Below are 17,083 nucleotides of genomic sequence, written 5' to 3' on the forward strand. Positions count from 1 at the left end.
GCATTTCAATGCTCTTTTTATTCCCATCCTCCTCCCCTCCCCCCCATTGTTGATAGATCAACATCATCGTAGGAGTAGCTTTATTAAATTAGTAGCACTTAATCTACTGTCATGTTGTCAACTTGCAGGGAGTCAACAAGCAGACGGCAAGTTTTCAAGTGGCCCAGTGTGTGCTGACTGGCTCTCACCCAGGCAGTTAGCTTAGTGCTGTGCCAAAAGCTGTCTTTATGGGTGCCTGCTAATATCCCTTCTCTGACTATGAAAATCTTACATTACAAAAAATCTGTTTGAGGGGAATTCATGCCAATTATAGATGTGTTATGACAGATGAAAAGATTATAATTATGCTTGGCTTCTATGCAGAACTACATTAACACATCTATGACATTTAATAACATGGGAGGATAACCACATGCCTCAACAGAGGTTAACTTTAAAGGTTAAACAACTTTGGGGAATGTTTTTCTCACCCCCTTACTCTCCCCCCTATAAAAATTAAAAAGGGCTGCATTTGCTTGCAGCATTCTTTGTGGGGGGTGGGGGAGGAGAGAAAAAAAATGAAAATGGATCATAGAAGGGATCTAAAAGCTAACAACTGGAAGTCAGTAATAGATTAAAACCATTCAGTTCCTTATTAGGCTGTTTATGTGGCAGTGATGAAAAACAGGGAAATGAGTAAAGAACCTCTCAAGGCTTTTGTTAGTGGCCAAAAAGGGACATCTTATTCTGTCTATGTAGGTAATGCCCCTCAGGGCACAGACTACATGAAAACTAGTGGAAGTGGGGGGAAACATACGTTTTAGGGCTAAGTGCTTTGTAAAAGAATAGATCTGGTGATAGGTTAAAGAAAGTCTTGTTATCTCCATTTTAATCATGAGGAAACTGAGGCAACGGGAGAGTTTATTGGCTCTCCCAAGGTCTGACAGGAAGTTTGTGGCAGAGCCATGGATAGAACCGAGGTGTCCTGACTCCCAGTCCTGTGCCCAGGCCATCATTGTGGAAGGCTCGATCATGCAAGGTGATGACCAGTCTGGCCCACTCCAGCAAAGCACTTACGGATGTGCTTAATTGTAAGTTCCATTGAAAGAATTTGAGATCACATGCATGCTTAAAGTTAAGCACATGCTTAAATGCTTTGTTGGATCAAGGCCAGAGTGCTCAGCAGTTTGTAAGATTGAGTGCTTAAAGAAAAGATTTGTGTTATTTCCTCAACTAGGAATGTCTGGGTAAGGAAAATTATTATGAATCATGATCAAATACATTGACTCTGATATGCCAGTAATTTGGTCTCTTTGTTACACTTCCTCCAAACATGGTAAGACACACAGAAATACCATCTTATGAGACATCTCTCCATCTGCTTGTTTTCTTTCCAGATAACAAGCACAATATGCAGAAATCATTAGTGCCATGAGAATACAAACTGAAACAAAAGCATTTACCCTGAAAGAATATTGTCGTCATTCTGTCAGCTGCTGTGACTGCCCACAGCAGTGCAGAAAAGGAACAGATTCTTAAAAAAAATAAAATGAAACTAATTTATTTTACTCTGACACTGGACTCCGGGACACCCCCGCAATGTCTGCAATTTGGAGCTAAAGGTCAGCAGCAAGGAGCCTGAGAAAAATCCTCGAGTAGTAATACTGAAGGCCCCACATTAGATCACTGTGCTAAGGTCAGGGAGGAGATGGACATGGCCGACATCCCCATGCCACCTCCACTTGGCCCTTGCCAAGGGCTGTGAATCTTTAAACAAAGTTCCCAGCTTAATTAACAGGATACTAGTACTGAACACACATTTTTCTCTACAAGTGGCAGTGGCAGGACCGTGTAGTGGTTAAGATGCTAGCCTAGGGTGCTTGTGACCTAAGTTCAATTTCCTGCTGTACCACAGACTTCCCATATGACCCCAGGCAAGTCACAGTCTCTCTGTACCTCAGTTCACCTTCTATAAGTTGGGATAATAGCACTATCATACCTTATAGGGGTACTGTGAAAATAAACACATTAAGATCGTGATGTACTCAAATACCATGGTAATGAGGGCCATATAAGTACCTTAGATAGGTACAGTGGGTTGAGAATAGCCAATGATAGCAAAGAGTGGTGAACTATTGTCTGTTAGCACTAGAGTTAGTCTAAATTTGTCCAAAAATTCAAAATAATTTTTTAAAAATCAGTCAGCTGCAGTTGGCACATATTGAAAGTAAAGGATGAAAGGATCAGTTTTTAACTGGTGATATGTCTGTAGAAGCCCAGAAAACAAGATATTCGTGGCAAAAAAAAAAAATCATTCCTTTTTTTCTGTTCAAGGTTAATACAAGTTTATTTTCCCAAATAAAATGGGCAAACCCCATAAGTGTTGTGTACAGCTCTCAAAATAACATGAGACATGTTTTGTGTGTAGGTGAGAATACTTCAGTGGACATGTACTACATATACATTTGTAAACGGCTATGAGTCATGCTAAAATTAAGAACAGATAGAGGGAGAGCGAAGTCAGTGACTGATAAATCTTTAATATAAAAATTGTACAAGAATTTTGATACAAATTACAAGAGGTATTTGGACAAAATATGAATAAAATTCCATTTACATCCCCAAACCCTTATGCATTTTATGCAAAAGACATACTGTAGGACAGTTATAGTACAGAAAATACAAGAAGAAATATCAAATTAAAAACAGGACTTCTCATTCCCTCAGACTACTAATGGAAAAAACTTGTTTAGGGTACATACAGTATTTATGAAGCTACCAATGTCATGATTATTAGATCAATGTGATGCAAGCTTTCCAATCCCCCTGGTACAGCAATATTCTGTAGTGCATGCTTTGGTTCTGCAGGCAGGATAGCAGAGCATTCCTGTTTCACTCACACTGAGAACCAAAAGGAAAAACAAAAAGGCTAATATATTAAAGACTGCAAAACTGTTCACCCCCCAAAAATCTTATTGTTGCTGGAACGTGTGCCTGGCAACAGTAAAGTCCATTAAACAAGTTTAACTTGGAAAGACAGCAGTGGTTTTGCCACATTGAAGCAGCACGTTTCCCCAGCCCAAAACGTACTTGACATGTTACTGAACAACAATGAGCGTATGTACCAGAGCCATGAGAAACCTTCTATGCTCAGTTAGAAAAGGGTTCGTGGGCTTTTTTGTGTGACTGAACTGGTATGCATGGAGTTAGAGGCCCCAAGATTCATAAAGGTTCAAACCCAGTTTACCAATGCTTGAAATCTCTGTGTGTACCAATAGGCAAGATTCAGATGTTTCTAGTTTGCTAGAACTGGAAGCATAATTAGTGGCTATATTGGAAAATACCATGTAGTTTGGTCCATGTGACCTTTCTTAGTGAACACTAATAAAACAACAAATGTGCTTGCAGACAGGAACCTCAGATACAGCAAAAACCCCTTTCATGGTGGGTTTGAACCACCTCTGTTGAGAAGTTCATGGATAAAACCAGAATTTGAGTTACCAACTTTTGGTCAAACAAACCCAGGTTGAACTTGAACTAAAAGTCAATTCTCAATGCATTCAAGGTTCGAATCAAATGTACCGTACATACATTGCTCTAGAGCACAGAACCTGGCGAGTTTTTGAGAGAAGCAGAGACAGTAAGCACAAACTGAGAACACACCACGCAGGGAACACAGAGAATGCTGCCCTTAAAAAACAACTGCATGATGGGAAAGCTCCTTGTGTGGCACATGAACCAAAGTTTGCACAAGAAAAACCAGCACATTGGATTTTATATTTATAGACAGCCATGTCAGATAAACATGTAATACTAGGACATTTCATTCACATAATCACTTTACAAACTGCAAACGTTCATATGGGCAAAACACACAAACCCAAGGGGAGCAATATCAGGCAGCTGTGTTATTTTTTGTGGGGGAAGGTGAAGTGTTTGGGCAAAGGAGAAAATGAGGGGTTTGAATAACTGTACAGAGACATATTAAAAAAAGCCTCCTAATTAAACAATGGTCAAAAAATAAACAAACCAACCAACCTTAATTTATACATTTCAAGTCAACCTATTTACCCAGTACATTGTCTGGGAGACTAAGAGGAATACCTCTAGAGTCACAAGTCACACAACTACTGTACCGTTTCACAGGTGGGACAGGAAGGACGCATTCTCTTCTACCAATGTAAAAGTGGTGGGGGTAAAGGGAGACAGGCACCTAATAAAACAATTTAGGGCTATGACTAGTGATTGCATAACTTTCAGCTTTACCCTCTTCCATCCATTCACCCACCCAGACAGACACACACAACACACAATCACCAGTGCCACTGTTTCCCCAGAGTCACCTTTCACAGTCTTTTGCATTCCATAACAGAAATGGACAGATTCTGATTAACTATTGATGAGTTTGCCATCCTAACCGTGCATTATCATCTGATCATTCTTAACCTTCTGTTTGACAATGGACGCCTTATAAAATCTTTATGCGTCACTTAGCTAGTGTCTCTCTCTCTCTCTGCTCAAGACATATATTTACAATGGATGCTCTTCTTCATTTTCGCAAAATACTTTGTTTTCCAAAGATGTGAAATAGGAAGTTCACCAACTGAAAACACCGCTCGGAAACACATTAGAACTATACTCATTCAAGCATCCTGTATTATTTAGGGTTTGGGGGGAAACATACAGGCAGATATGCCACATTCCATACAATTTAGGCCTTCTATAGCCTCAGTTCTAAACTGTTCTAAAACTGTTAAGATATAGGTCTGTCAGTCACATTGGGATCATTAAATGCACCAACATACAGGAAAAAGCTCCCTGAACCCAAAATGTTTCTCTGATCAGAAAGTGCTCAGTTTCCTCAAATAGCATTCAACAATGCTACCAAAAGAAGGGGTCTACTCTAGCCTAAATTGGTCATTACGCGTTTGCTTATCTGATTTGGGCTAAATTCTGCCTCCTTTTACACTCAGTGTAACCCCAGTGTGGGTCTGATGCGTGGGCACAATTTGGACTCAACCTTTGATTTAGGAAATGGACAGCCTATTCCCCTCTTGCCAACACCCCTTCAGAAAATGTCTGTTAATTTGTCCCTTATTATAATTTCTGGTGCACTTGGATAGAGGGGGAAGGAAAAGATCAATGACTTTATGCCTGGTCATTAAAAGGCCTTAGCATATTTATAGTGAGGAACATCACCTCCACTGCAACCAGAACCAAACTGCAATATAGGACTGAAGAGTATTTTAGCATCAAGGACCTGCAAACAGAAGCTGCTTCCAATTAGTCATCACCTCGCTGCACCTCTAGCCAAATGCAGGGCCAGCTCCACGCACCAGCTTGCCAAGCAGGTGCTTGGGGCGGCCACTCCGGAGAGGGGCGGCACGTCCAGCTATTCGGCGGCAATTCGGCGGACGGTCCCTCACTCCCTCTCGGAGCGAAGGACCTCCCGCTGAATTGCTGCCGCAGATCGCGATCGTGACTTTTTATTTATTTATTTATTTTGCGCCACTTGGGGTGGCAAAAACCCTGGAGCCAGCCCTGGCCAAATGACACATAAATCTATGCTGATAAACCTCAAAATAGGTGTTAAAATTGACCACTCCATGCTTTGTTTGAATCCAACCTTCAGTTTTTAGGTATTGCACTGGCCTTCCATGAACTCCTGTACCATTCAAAATTACAGTGATCACTGCCCCTAGAAACCTTGGTCATAAGTGCTACAGGAAAGTATGGCTTAACATTTTTTAATATATATTCTAATTACACTACAAGAAAATTATGTTTCAAATACTCCTCCAGCATCTTGAGCTTTCACAGGGTGTCCAGTCAAACTCGGGCTTTGATACAAAACACAAGCAGAGCTAAAGGAAGGAGAGCAGTCTTGGACAATGCATCTATCTAGTTCCCAAGAACGTTTGCTTCCTCAACTTAGAATTCTAAGTTTAAAAAAAAACAGTATAGCTTTCCAAATTATTTTCTCCCACTAACTTTCTTTCCTGCCTACGTCACTTGAGAAGTTGAATCTATAGTTTTATCAATGCAATTTTTAATTAAAAAAAAATCAGGGCAAATTTCTCCTCATATCAGACAGCAGAGCCTGTCTCTCTAATATTGTGTTTTCACTATGTCCATGGAGATTCCCAATGACCTCAACATGAGATGTGCATATTGAGGCTGAATGGTAAATTGGATGCATGCTATTTTTCTGAATTAGCTCATTCTGTGGCAAAATTTATTAAGGGCAAAATTTTCTCAGATCCATACAGTGGCACTCACTGTATGGATCTGAGAGAATTTTGCCCTTAATAAATTTTGCCACAGAATGAGCTAATCCAGAAAAATAGCATGCATCCAATTTACCATCTAACTTAAACAGTGAGACCTGTAGCTAGCCTATGTGCCTATTTCTAACAGGCACAGCATGGCTTTATGCTGATACAAAACAATTAGTTTCTACATAAGCAGACAAAAGTGCCATCTCAGACAGCATTTCTCAGCTGACCTTTTGTTAAGAAGTCATCTTGTTACTGTCTGCCTGATAGCTGGATAGAGCAGCCAGTGGCAGCCTTGGGCTTCCCAAAGACAAATCGAAGAACTCCAGATGGGACCTCCCTTCCTCTCACTGCAGATTTGTGCCTGTGTGTGTGTGAGAGAGCGCGCGCGTGCATGTCAGGGAACTCAGAGGGAAAGCCTAGTTCTTGTACTCAATTTCCCCTTCACAAGGGATAAACAGGCAATTACGCATCCTTTTATATTTGATGGCCAAGTGCTGAACTTGAAAGCACACTATTAGTTTGTGTCCCTTCAGGGCCAGCGCAATAAGTAGCCAGGAGAGCTGGGGCCGAGGAAGAGAGGGTGTTGTCTGCTGTTAGTGTGACAGTCTTGTCAGCAGCATTCACATTACTGGAAGGTAATAAAGTGACAAGTAAGTTATTAGAAAGATATGAGGTGAAATTGAACTGAAGCTTCTTGCTGCTCAGCTCAGTTTTTTTCCTGTTTTGTAATGGGCCACTATTTGTTACAAACCAGGCCTTGTCTTGAGATATTATATATAAAAAAAGTATTTATTCTTTTCGGTAAAGGTCACATGAATTTACAACACCACACTTTAGAGGAGAGAAATGGAAAAATAGCTTTATGACAACTACAGTATGTTGCTGTTTAAAAAAATACAGTGGCATCCTAATGAACAATAATGCTGACAAATCAGTGGACTTGCCAAAAATGCATCTGTTTTTTATTTTTTTTAACTCCTTGGCAGCCAAAGAATTTTTTTCCCCTAGTGCTAAGGCCAAACATAATGTTATTTAGTGTTGGGAAATTTTTGACCGGTGGCTTGACCAAAAGGACAAAGGTGTCTTTTTTTTTTACTCTAACTAGTAATGATGGTAGGACCAGGAAACAAGCTATAATGAGGATAATTATGTAAAGACCTAAAAAAATAATAATAAACAATGATACTGATGCATGGGAGTCACTTTGTCATTCTGCCACAGACCTTTGATAGGGAGCGATAATGCTGGATGCCGAGACACAAGCTATGGGACTGGAGCAGACTTGTACTTATGCTAACACATGGGTGAAGGGTTCAGGCCACCATATGATGTAGCTCTGTGTGGAAATCAAAAAAATTGGGCATAGAAAAAAGTTCCTTTCATATTCATTGGGCGGGGAGAAGCTCATCATAGGGTGACAGGGGATAAGCTGATCCTTGTCTAACAAAGTAGCACTAAAGTCACTGTTTTGTTGTGTTACTATAGCAGCAAAGTGGTGACACAAGAAAAACAAAAAACAAAAACCCTGACATGCACCAGCTGCCATCATGCATCTGCCACTCACCTTCTCCCCACAGAGAACTCCAGCTGCTTTCTTGCACCTACTTCAGAGAACTTTTCACCTTTTCTTCAAATAAAAAAATCATTCTGTTAATATACCTAAACAAAGAGAAGTAAAGAAAACAGTCTTTGGGGGTCAGAGGAAAGAATGCTTCTATTTTTTATTTCAACAAATAGTTGGCATTTAAAATGTAAAGGAGCATGTGTACATTTCTAGAACAAACGTTTTCCTCTCCAAAAACAGTGAAAAATCTTCTGGGAATTTGTTGAGTGGAGGCAAATGTATTTCTCAAAAGATGTCCTGTATGTTTAAGATAGTTGATGTCCCATATACTACTGCTAAAATCTGGTCCAACTCAAGTCCTTAGATTTTAACCCCCTCAGACTTACTGAAGGAAAGTGGCTTTGGAATTCAAAACGTGATCTCTCATTTTGTGGATGGTCCTTATCTTTGGAATGGCTCAAACAAAATCTTGATCACTATACAAACAACTGTGTTGGATACTTAATTATATTTCATAAGTTAGATAAAACCCAGACAGACAGGGTAAACTCAGACAGACAGGGTCATGCAGGCCCCCATCCAGCATTAAATATATTGGACCTGATCCTGAGCTGAGCTCTTGCGATGCCCAGGCACATACTTTGCATGTTGGGGCATGACCTGACTTCTTTCCCTGATCAGTTCCTTTTTTGGTGATGTGGGAGGGGGGGGAACGGGAGCAGGGACATTTGCATTCTTCTGGAATGGGTGGAGGAGATGGAGTTTTACTTCCACAAGAGAAAGAAAGAAAATATGTGAATTGTACACAGAACAAGTGCAGTCCGCAATTTCCAAATTGAAAGTGTCTAAATTTCCCTGGGAAATAGTCAATTTTTATGAGCAGGGTTCCTGAAAAACATTTTAGAGGGTTTTTTTTTTTTTTTTTTTAGAGCAATGTGTAAGTGCTAAATAGGCATCTTAGCCTAAAGCTTCCACAACTGATCACATTCAGTTGTGACCAAGTGCTTGCAGTACATGTTCATTATTACAAGGTAACCATGCTGCCTGCTGTAGTTTTAGTGTTGGGTGGGTTTTGCATTATCAACCTCTTTTTCATGGGGCTGGAGGGAGAGTTAAAATCTCAGCCATTTCAACATCTATCAGGCTGAGACATAGTTCACAGATATGATCTAAATATGGTAATCTGTGTAATAATACTTCATACTTATGTTCACTCTTTACAAACAACTAATTAATCCTCACAACACCCCTGCGAGGTAAGTATTATTATTTATTATCCCCATATTCACAGATGAGTGAAGTGAATTACCCAAGACCAAAGCAGGCAGACAGAGTGCCAAAACTCAGGAGTTCCTGGCTCCTGCTTTTCAACCACACTGCCTCTCTCTAGAATGGTTTAGTACCAGGGATTCAGAAGGAACATAGTATTTATCTGGTATCACATGCTTTCTTTAAAAAACAAAACAAAGAAGCCGCTGCAGCAGCACACAAGCTCCAGACAAGAAGTGGCTCTCTTTAAAGAAGGAGATTTAGCATGCAGTTAGTCCTCACCGTGGAATAAACCCTTTTGATATTTACAAAAAATACATCTATTTTGAAACAAACAAAATATCAAAGTAACTTAGCACACATGCTCACTAACTACCGGAACATAACTTTTTCAGATGGAGCAACTTCTCCTTGAAATGAGTAAACTGAAGTGTTTCCTTTCCCTCCTCCCCCACCATGTCAATTTAGCTCGTGTGAAAGGTGCAGGATTGACAGTTCTGGAAACTGAAGAGCTAGTCACAGAACTACAGCATGGGCAGGAGTGCAAGCTTCCCCACCTCAGTCCTGACCTGGAGAGACAGTAGGTTTAGTCTCTATACTCATTCAGTCCATGGTCTCTGCTAAGAATGCCCGCTAATGCCAGCTACGGTGTTTTTTCCCCCCATGATGTCCACTAGAAACTGAATTAAGACCAAACTCATTTTTATGCAAGCCACTGATATGCTTTGGGATTTTTACAAAATTTCAAACAATGCCAGTTTTATCACAGGAATATTGCTGACGACTTTGGACTCTTAGTGAGCTGCATGGGGGCAGGGGGAGGAATCTTCCGTTCAATTCAATGGGAGTTTAAGTGTCCTCACAAAACCCACCACTGTCATAAGCCATTACAAGTGTTGGGGGAATACATTAATTACGTCTAGATATGGCAGCATGTAAGATCCTCTCCAAGCAATGGGAGGGTGATACTGAAGAATGCTGAGCTGTTCTATAAACAGTCATCTTCTCCTACAATGCCTAAGCACAATGGGGGACTAGTTTAGGATGTTGTGACAACAGGACTGCAGGGCTTTAAAAAAACTTTCGGAGGTTTGTCTCTGATCCGTTATACTCTTCTAACATGCTGTTTCATTTTGTGTAATAAACAGACATTTTCTGTGTAATTCATTTGCTGAATTGATCTGCTGATGATGTTTAAGTTTCCAAACTAGTTTACCAAAACCATTTGACCTTTAGCAGGAACAGAGTAAAATGAGAATGCAGAACAGTGATTCATCCAGTAAAGAATTATTTATATACCTCAAATGTGTTTTTCATTAAAAAAAGATATTTATTTATACCATACATACTTCAAAAACAGTGTTTTTCTGTAGATATTCAGTTATTTTTGTTTTGTCTTTCAAACTTTCCATCTTGCTTGATTCCTAATAGCTTAGGATTGTGACAGGAGTGCAGTACAGATAACACTACAAAGGTTCATATGTTGAGAAGAATTCACCTTTACTGTTCTAACTTCCCTCTTTCAAAAGCATACTGGACATGTACAAACATAAAACAGAGCAGATCTCTTCTCTTAATTTGACGAGGAAAAATATTTAAGAATTTGGGGAAAAGTGAAAAAATGTAAAATAATAAGTCAGCAAAAACTGCTTAGGGTTTTGCTGTACATATTTCTTGTCTGACACACTGGACTTTTCATATAGTTTCTATGGAATCCACAGATGTTTTCAGTCTTTTCTCACTGTACATTACTAAAGAGTGACCAGAAGCTCGTCTTAAATAACACATCCTATAGAAGCATGTTTTCAGTCTCTTTTGAAGGATTTTTTTTTAAATTAATTTTATTTTCTACAAATGGAAACACTGCATTATCTGTTGAGTCTCACTTTTGGAATACTGAAATGTACAATGAATCCTAAAGGGAAAGGATCCACATAAACCGTTTCCTCTGGCAAATTTAACAGGAGTGAGTGCTCATGTGGACAAAATGATCAAAATGCACAACAAATCAACACAACCTGAAGCTGAAACAAAGGAGCATTTCTGACTCTCAGCGTAACAAGAGAAATGTTTGAGGCCATTAAATACAGAAAAGGAATACATTGTCTTTAAGTGAGCATTGTATGCTGAAATATTCCTTGGCTTAAAAAAAAGTCTATAACACACACCCTAATGGTTTTGGCTGTAGGCTGAACTTAAGTAAATATCATCATTCAGTCAGTATGTTGTGGTAGCTTAGGCTGCCAGTGCGGTTTACCAGCTCAAGCACCATGTGTAAACACCGGAAACAAAAAAAGATTCGGAGGGCAGCCTCTCCCTCAGTCTCTTTCAACTGCTTGTTCCCTTTCTCTCTCTCTTTCTCTCTCTATCTTTCCTGGACTACTTTCATTCTTCTCTGATGATTCTTTTCATTCTTCTCTGATTCTTCTTTTACCATATGGGTAAAACACAAAACATTAACACAACTATAGTTTTGGTTTTGCCTCTAATTTATCCAAAGGGAAGGTAACCCAATAAAAAGTCCAGCACGTGTTTTCAGTGCTTCTAAGTGCTTCTGCCATTAATGTCTTTCATTTGCTTTTATAAAACATGCCTTAATCATACTACAGCACTTTCCACTGCAAATCAGACAACTTTACAGAACAACAGAGTTAAGACTTTTTTTTCCTTTCTTTCTTTCTTTTTTTTTTTTAAGAACACAAAAACCCAGGAATAAGGAGCACCAGAATGGATTCACTGTATCTAGCTTTGTTCTGCAGTAAGTAATTTCAGCATCTATATCCTGCAATATTATTCTTGCTCAACAGAGGAAATGCCTCCACTGATTCACACCACATAATTCTGTTTTCCTTTTATGTAATGTAACATATAAGAAATAAAGATGCACTGTTGATTCTAATAATATTTGACACTTGAAAAAAGCACCAAGTGTTCTTTATGTTTTTCTTCCCCTAGCATTTTTCTGTTAGCCAAAAACTCAGCCTCTGGTTACAGTGAGTAACTAGTTATATTTTCTTTTCTGAAAACTTGTGCAAAGTTGGCACTTTTGTATTAACACTAAACACTAATACTTTTTGTTTGGCATTCATGCCCCATACTGACCAGACCACTTTTATCTAAGTGTTGTTTTTTTTTAAAGACACTTACTGAAAATATGGCAATAGTTTAAGGGAAAAAAAAGCATGGATATTATTACACATCCCCTTGTAGTGTATGAAAAAAGTGCATGACTGGATTTATGTAATAGTACAAGACAAAAAAGCTGTATCAGATCAGGTACTGTAAAGCATGCCAGCCCTTCTGTATTACTTATATATAGCAGGTAGTTAAAACAAGACCGTGTTTCTTTTAAAAATGTGCATTAAAGCTAACATAAATTGAATAGAGCTAGCCAGCAAACTATTTTTTTCTGCATATCTAACAGCTGGATGTAACTGTAAAAATTAAAAAAAAAAAAAAAGAGAGAGAGTTAAACCACCATCAATACAATTGTTTTACATCATAGGCCTCTCAAGGCTCAATATATATACAAGTGTAACAGCCATGCTTAGTAGAAGTTTCTCCCAACGGCTTAAAGTACACAAAGACAACCAAGAAGTTCTTCCCCCCACCCTCTTTTTGCTTCTTTGTTTTTTTGCAGGCAATAATCATAGGTAGAACAATTTGTCTCTTTGGAGATGACCAAGAATTTCATAACAAAACTGGGGCTAATTGCAAGTTTTTGTGGTTTTTATTGAGGGTATTTCACCCCCAGTTAAAGATTCCATCCCTTCTTAACCTTCCCCTGTCCCCCCACCCCAAACCCAACAAAGGAAAATGAAAACAAACAAACAAAAGCACCTGGTGTTTTTCTTTTGTTAAAAAAGAAAAATAGATATATATGTGTGTGTGTATATATATATACACACATATATATATCTGTGTGTGTGTGTATGTATATATATACACATATATATATATATATACACACACACACACACAGATATATATATAGACTGTATATGGCAGTTCAAACATGGTAGGCCCTCCGTGAGAGCTGGCATTTGCGTGTCCGTCCTTAAACTAATCTACTGAAGTGAAGGGAATGTTTTTATGCAGGTTAGGGTTCTGACTGTGCCGATTTCGGCTGCGGACAGAGGAAAACATCATGTTGCACCCAGGGACTTTGCACTTGTGCATTTCTCGCAAGTGCACCGTTTTATAGTGCACCCTGAGGGTCCCCTTGTTGCTGTACATTTTGTGGCAAATGTTACACATTATCCCACCGTTGCTCATTGGAACATTGTTGAACATGAGGGATCCTGGAAGGTCGGAACCCATACCTACACCTATGGCAGGGGTGTCCATTTTGTGTGCAGATTCCCCACTGTCACTTGCCCCATCAACGTCATCCAGGAGAATCCCCTCATCACTGCCTGCATCAGATTCTCTTGAGGAATGGATACTGCTGCTAGACTGGATGCTGGAGGTGGTGCTCAGGTCTAGGACCATGTAGTCTTCAGATATGCCCCTTCCATACCCATTCATGTGGGAATCCTCAGTACCAGCTGGTGAGGAGGTGTCTTCCCTTACGTCAAGCCCCATTTGATGCTGGGTGCCATAGATCTTCACCAAAAATTCATCACGGAGGTCCTTACTAAGAGAGGGCTGAGAGGTATCCAGTCCCATGTCATCCAGTTCTTTGGTCAACAGTTTACGGTGCAGGTTTATGTTAGCACTGTGCCTGGGAAAAGAAGAAGGAAGGGAAGAAAGAGAAAAAAATGTACAGTATTTTTCATTAAATGTATAGTTGCCAAGCATGAAACATACATTTCTGATTTAGCAATCATTTAAAATGCAAAGCTATTGTTGCCCCTGGTTTCTTGAAAATCCAATCATTCTTATAAGGGAGAGGAGGAATTTGTAACAAAATGACAAATACAAAACAAAGTAAACAAAAACCCTTTCCAACAAACAAACAAAAACATAACCCACCCTACTTTATTTTTTCCACTACCACCCATCATCATTAGCCTCAGCAGTGGCTGCAGCCTTTATGTTTCCGGTTGAAAGCATACTTCAGCCTAATAAACAATGTGACATACTGTTTTTGATTCTTGAAATGGGGTTTTCAGAAACAGTAATTCAAGGAAGAAAAAAAAAAACTCTGCAAAATCAAAAACCACAGTACAGGAGAAGCACAAGAGTAAGACAATTGGGTAGTATGTAGTCACAGGTCCTGATTGTGATCTCACTAAAACTGGTGTAAATCACAAATCAAAGGAGTATAAGGGTGATCAGAATCAGGCCCAGATGAAAACACTTATGGGGATTAGGAGCACAAGTCCCAATGAAAGTCAATTTGGGCTTGTCTACAAAGTGTGGCAATGTACCTCAGAGGGATGTAAATTTAAGAGCTCTCTAAAGTGTTGTGCTCTACGTGCACTGTGTAGACCCTGCTGACAAACAAAGCACATTTATGTAGTACTGCTTCAAACGGGTCTATACCAGCGCACACTAGGTACCCTTTAGAGTGCCTCAGCAGCGTCTACACATAGGGAAGTTAGAACACAACATTTTAGAGCCTCTACAATTTACAGCCCTCTAGTGTTCACTGCTGCACGGTGAAGAAAAGCCACTAGAGGTTTTTAAAAATCTCACCCAAAGTCATCTGGTCCATCCTCCTGTCAGAGCAGGGTTGTTGTTCTCCAAAGTATATTTCCTAGTGCTTGGTCCAGTGCAATTTGAAATGACTCAAGCAATAGAATTTCCAGTAAAAATTACGGATGAATGCACAGGGCTTTGGCGTCAATCCATGAAAACACTTAAGCACATGCTTAGCTTTAAGCATGAAATCAGTGGGACTATTCCAGAGTCTCTGGGAAAGCTCCAACTGACTTCAGTGGGCTTTGGATCAGGCCTCAAGAGCTTAAAGTTAAGCATGTTCTCAGGTGCTTTGCTGGATCAGGGTCTTATCTTCAAGAATTAAGGATCTATATATGCAGTGAAACATAAGGCTTCATCTCAGTAATTGTGAAATATAGTCTCCTATTTGAAACATTGAATTTTACTCTCCATTTTTGATATAAGCCTTTTAGATAGTCTATAGATTTTAAGCACAGTAGAACTTCACTGATTTGCACAAATGACTGGAAAACTTTTAAAATTAGTGAGTAAACCAACAAACATGATAAAAATATCAAAATACTTCAACACAGAAAGTATGTTTGGTAAATGTTTCATTTTAATTACGATAATACAAAATAAAGTTTTAGTAATTATAAGACCTCACATTAGAGTACTCTGATTTTGAACCATTGCTGAGAAGTAGGATGAGACTGATATTTTGAGGGGAGAATGATTGGAATTTCAAATTTGTGACGTAAGAATTAGTGAAGTTCCACTGCTTAACATTTTCAGTTTGCAAACTAAGGACACGAATCCTACAATTTACAACATGCAGGCTCACCAGGTCTGCCTGCTCATTATAAATTGAAGATCAGAGTCTGAATGTGGGGAGGGAGGGAGGGAGGGAGGGAGGGAGAGAGGATTTATCAATAGAATAGCATAACACACAAAAAGATCAAAAGTACTGGATACAAAATTGGACAAGAGGGCACATAATGACCCAATGTTCTCTGTACTTTCGGGTCCTAGAGTAGCATCAAAAGAAAAAATTAAAAGTCAGGTATGGGCAGTGTTTCCTAACTGGAAACTTCATTTTTAGAAAACCCACAAGAGCATATCTCTCAACCAGCTGAAGTCCCAAATATGATACAGTGACTCAGTATGGGTCATAAGACAAATACTAATGCAGAAACGTTAAAATGATGTGGGGTTAATTTATTTAATTTTCTATTAACTATTTCATGATTCATCATGTCTGTTGTACATAATTTACAGTGATAAACGTGAGAAGTTAGAGATGGAAAGGATCAAACCCATTCTCCTGCAAGTGAAGGTTACTGTTCTCAGACTGAGGATGGATTGGATGTCAAACTGATACTGCACTTCATTTTATTCCAACCAGATCTGCACAGGATGTAGGTAAATTTGGATCCAAAATGGAGCTCTCATAATGAGAGAGAGTTGAGAGGTATGTCCAAGGGTAAAGAAAAGTGGAAAGCATTTATTGTTCTATTCCCATGTGGGAAACACACTTTTCACACAAGCAAATACAGTACTGTTGCTTTTCGTAGGCACAGAAGTGTATTATACACATCCCCACACTGCACTTATGAAGGCTGAGCTTACCTTGTGATAAGATCAGCTTTCTAATCTTTTGCTAAATCGAGATCACAAAAGAGAAAGAGAGAGAAAAAGAGAGAGAGAAAGAGAGAGAGAACAAATTCACATTCCAATCCAGACATATCTGGTTTAAAAAATAAACAAAATCTTAAAATGATAAAATACAGGTTAAAAAATGTGTGGACTGTGAGATCATTTTCTGTCAGCCATCAGCTCACTTACACTGCTGTCGTGGTGGATATTGGATCAGCCACACAATCCAAAATCATAAATCAAATTAGACAAAGCAAATTCACATCATCATCCACAAATGAGCTCTAAACAGATGCAAGCAGTGTGTACAGACATGAATGATAAACAGAAGTTGTCCCTATAGTCCCTGCTTCAACACAGTTGTTCCTTGCCTTTCCAGTGTCAGACGGTAGATGACTCCAAGTGGAAGTTGCTAAGCATGGCATAGGAAATGCTTACTGTGGAAGCCTATATATGCTGACAAGCGGCTATGGTATCACCAGAGTTATTGCATGAGTGTAAAAGCACAGTTGTGCTTATCAAAATAACAGCTAACTGCAAACTCCTGAAATGCTCTTCTGGATTTATTTCTTACCATTTCTCCTACTCCTTTCCCCAACCCTTGATTTCACACTAAAAAGAATATGGGAATGTGCTTCCATGTAAAACTGGCTGGGTTAACTTTAGCTGTCTGTCGTTTCTCACACTTCTGCACTTACTATTTCCTCAATTTGCTGCTAGGAAAACAGCAGCC

At 39.2% G+C, this 17,083-nt stretch overlaps 1 protein-coding gene across 1 annotated transcript in view; it reads right to left on the reverse strand.

Annotated features, from left to right (window-relative positions):
- Positions 1-13,100: 13,100 nt before the first annotated feature.
- Positions 13,101-17,083, reverse strand: part of BNC2 (basonuclin 2) — a 391,886-nt gene continuing 387,903 nt past the window's right edge. Inside the window, exon 6 of the mRNA XM_024211083.2 lies at positions 13,101-13,813. Within this exon, the coding sequence (XP_024066851.1) occupies positions 13,153-13,813 (661 nt within the window). The 3' untranslated portion in view covers positions 13,101-13,152. The remainder of the gene's footprint in view (positions 13,814-17,083) is intronic.

The sequence above is a fragment of the Terrapene carolina genome, unplaced genomic scaffold (assembly GCF_002925995.2).
Source record: "Terrapene carolina triunguis isolate 2854851 unplaced genomic scaffold, T_m_triunguis-2.0 Scaffold113, whole genome shotgun sequence".
In the NCBI taxonomy this organism is placed as follows: domain Eukaryota; kingdom Metazoa; phylum Chordata; order Testudines; family Emydidae; genus Terrapene; species Terrapene triunguis.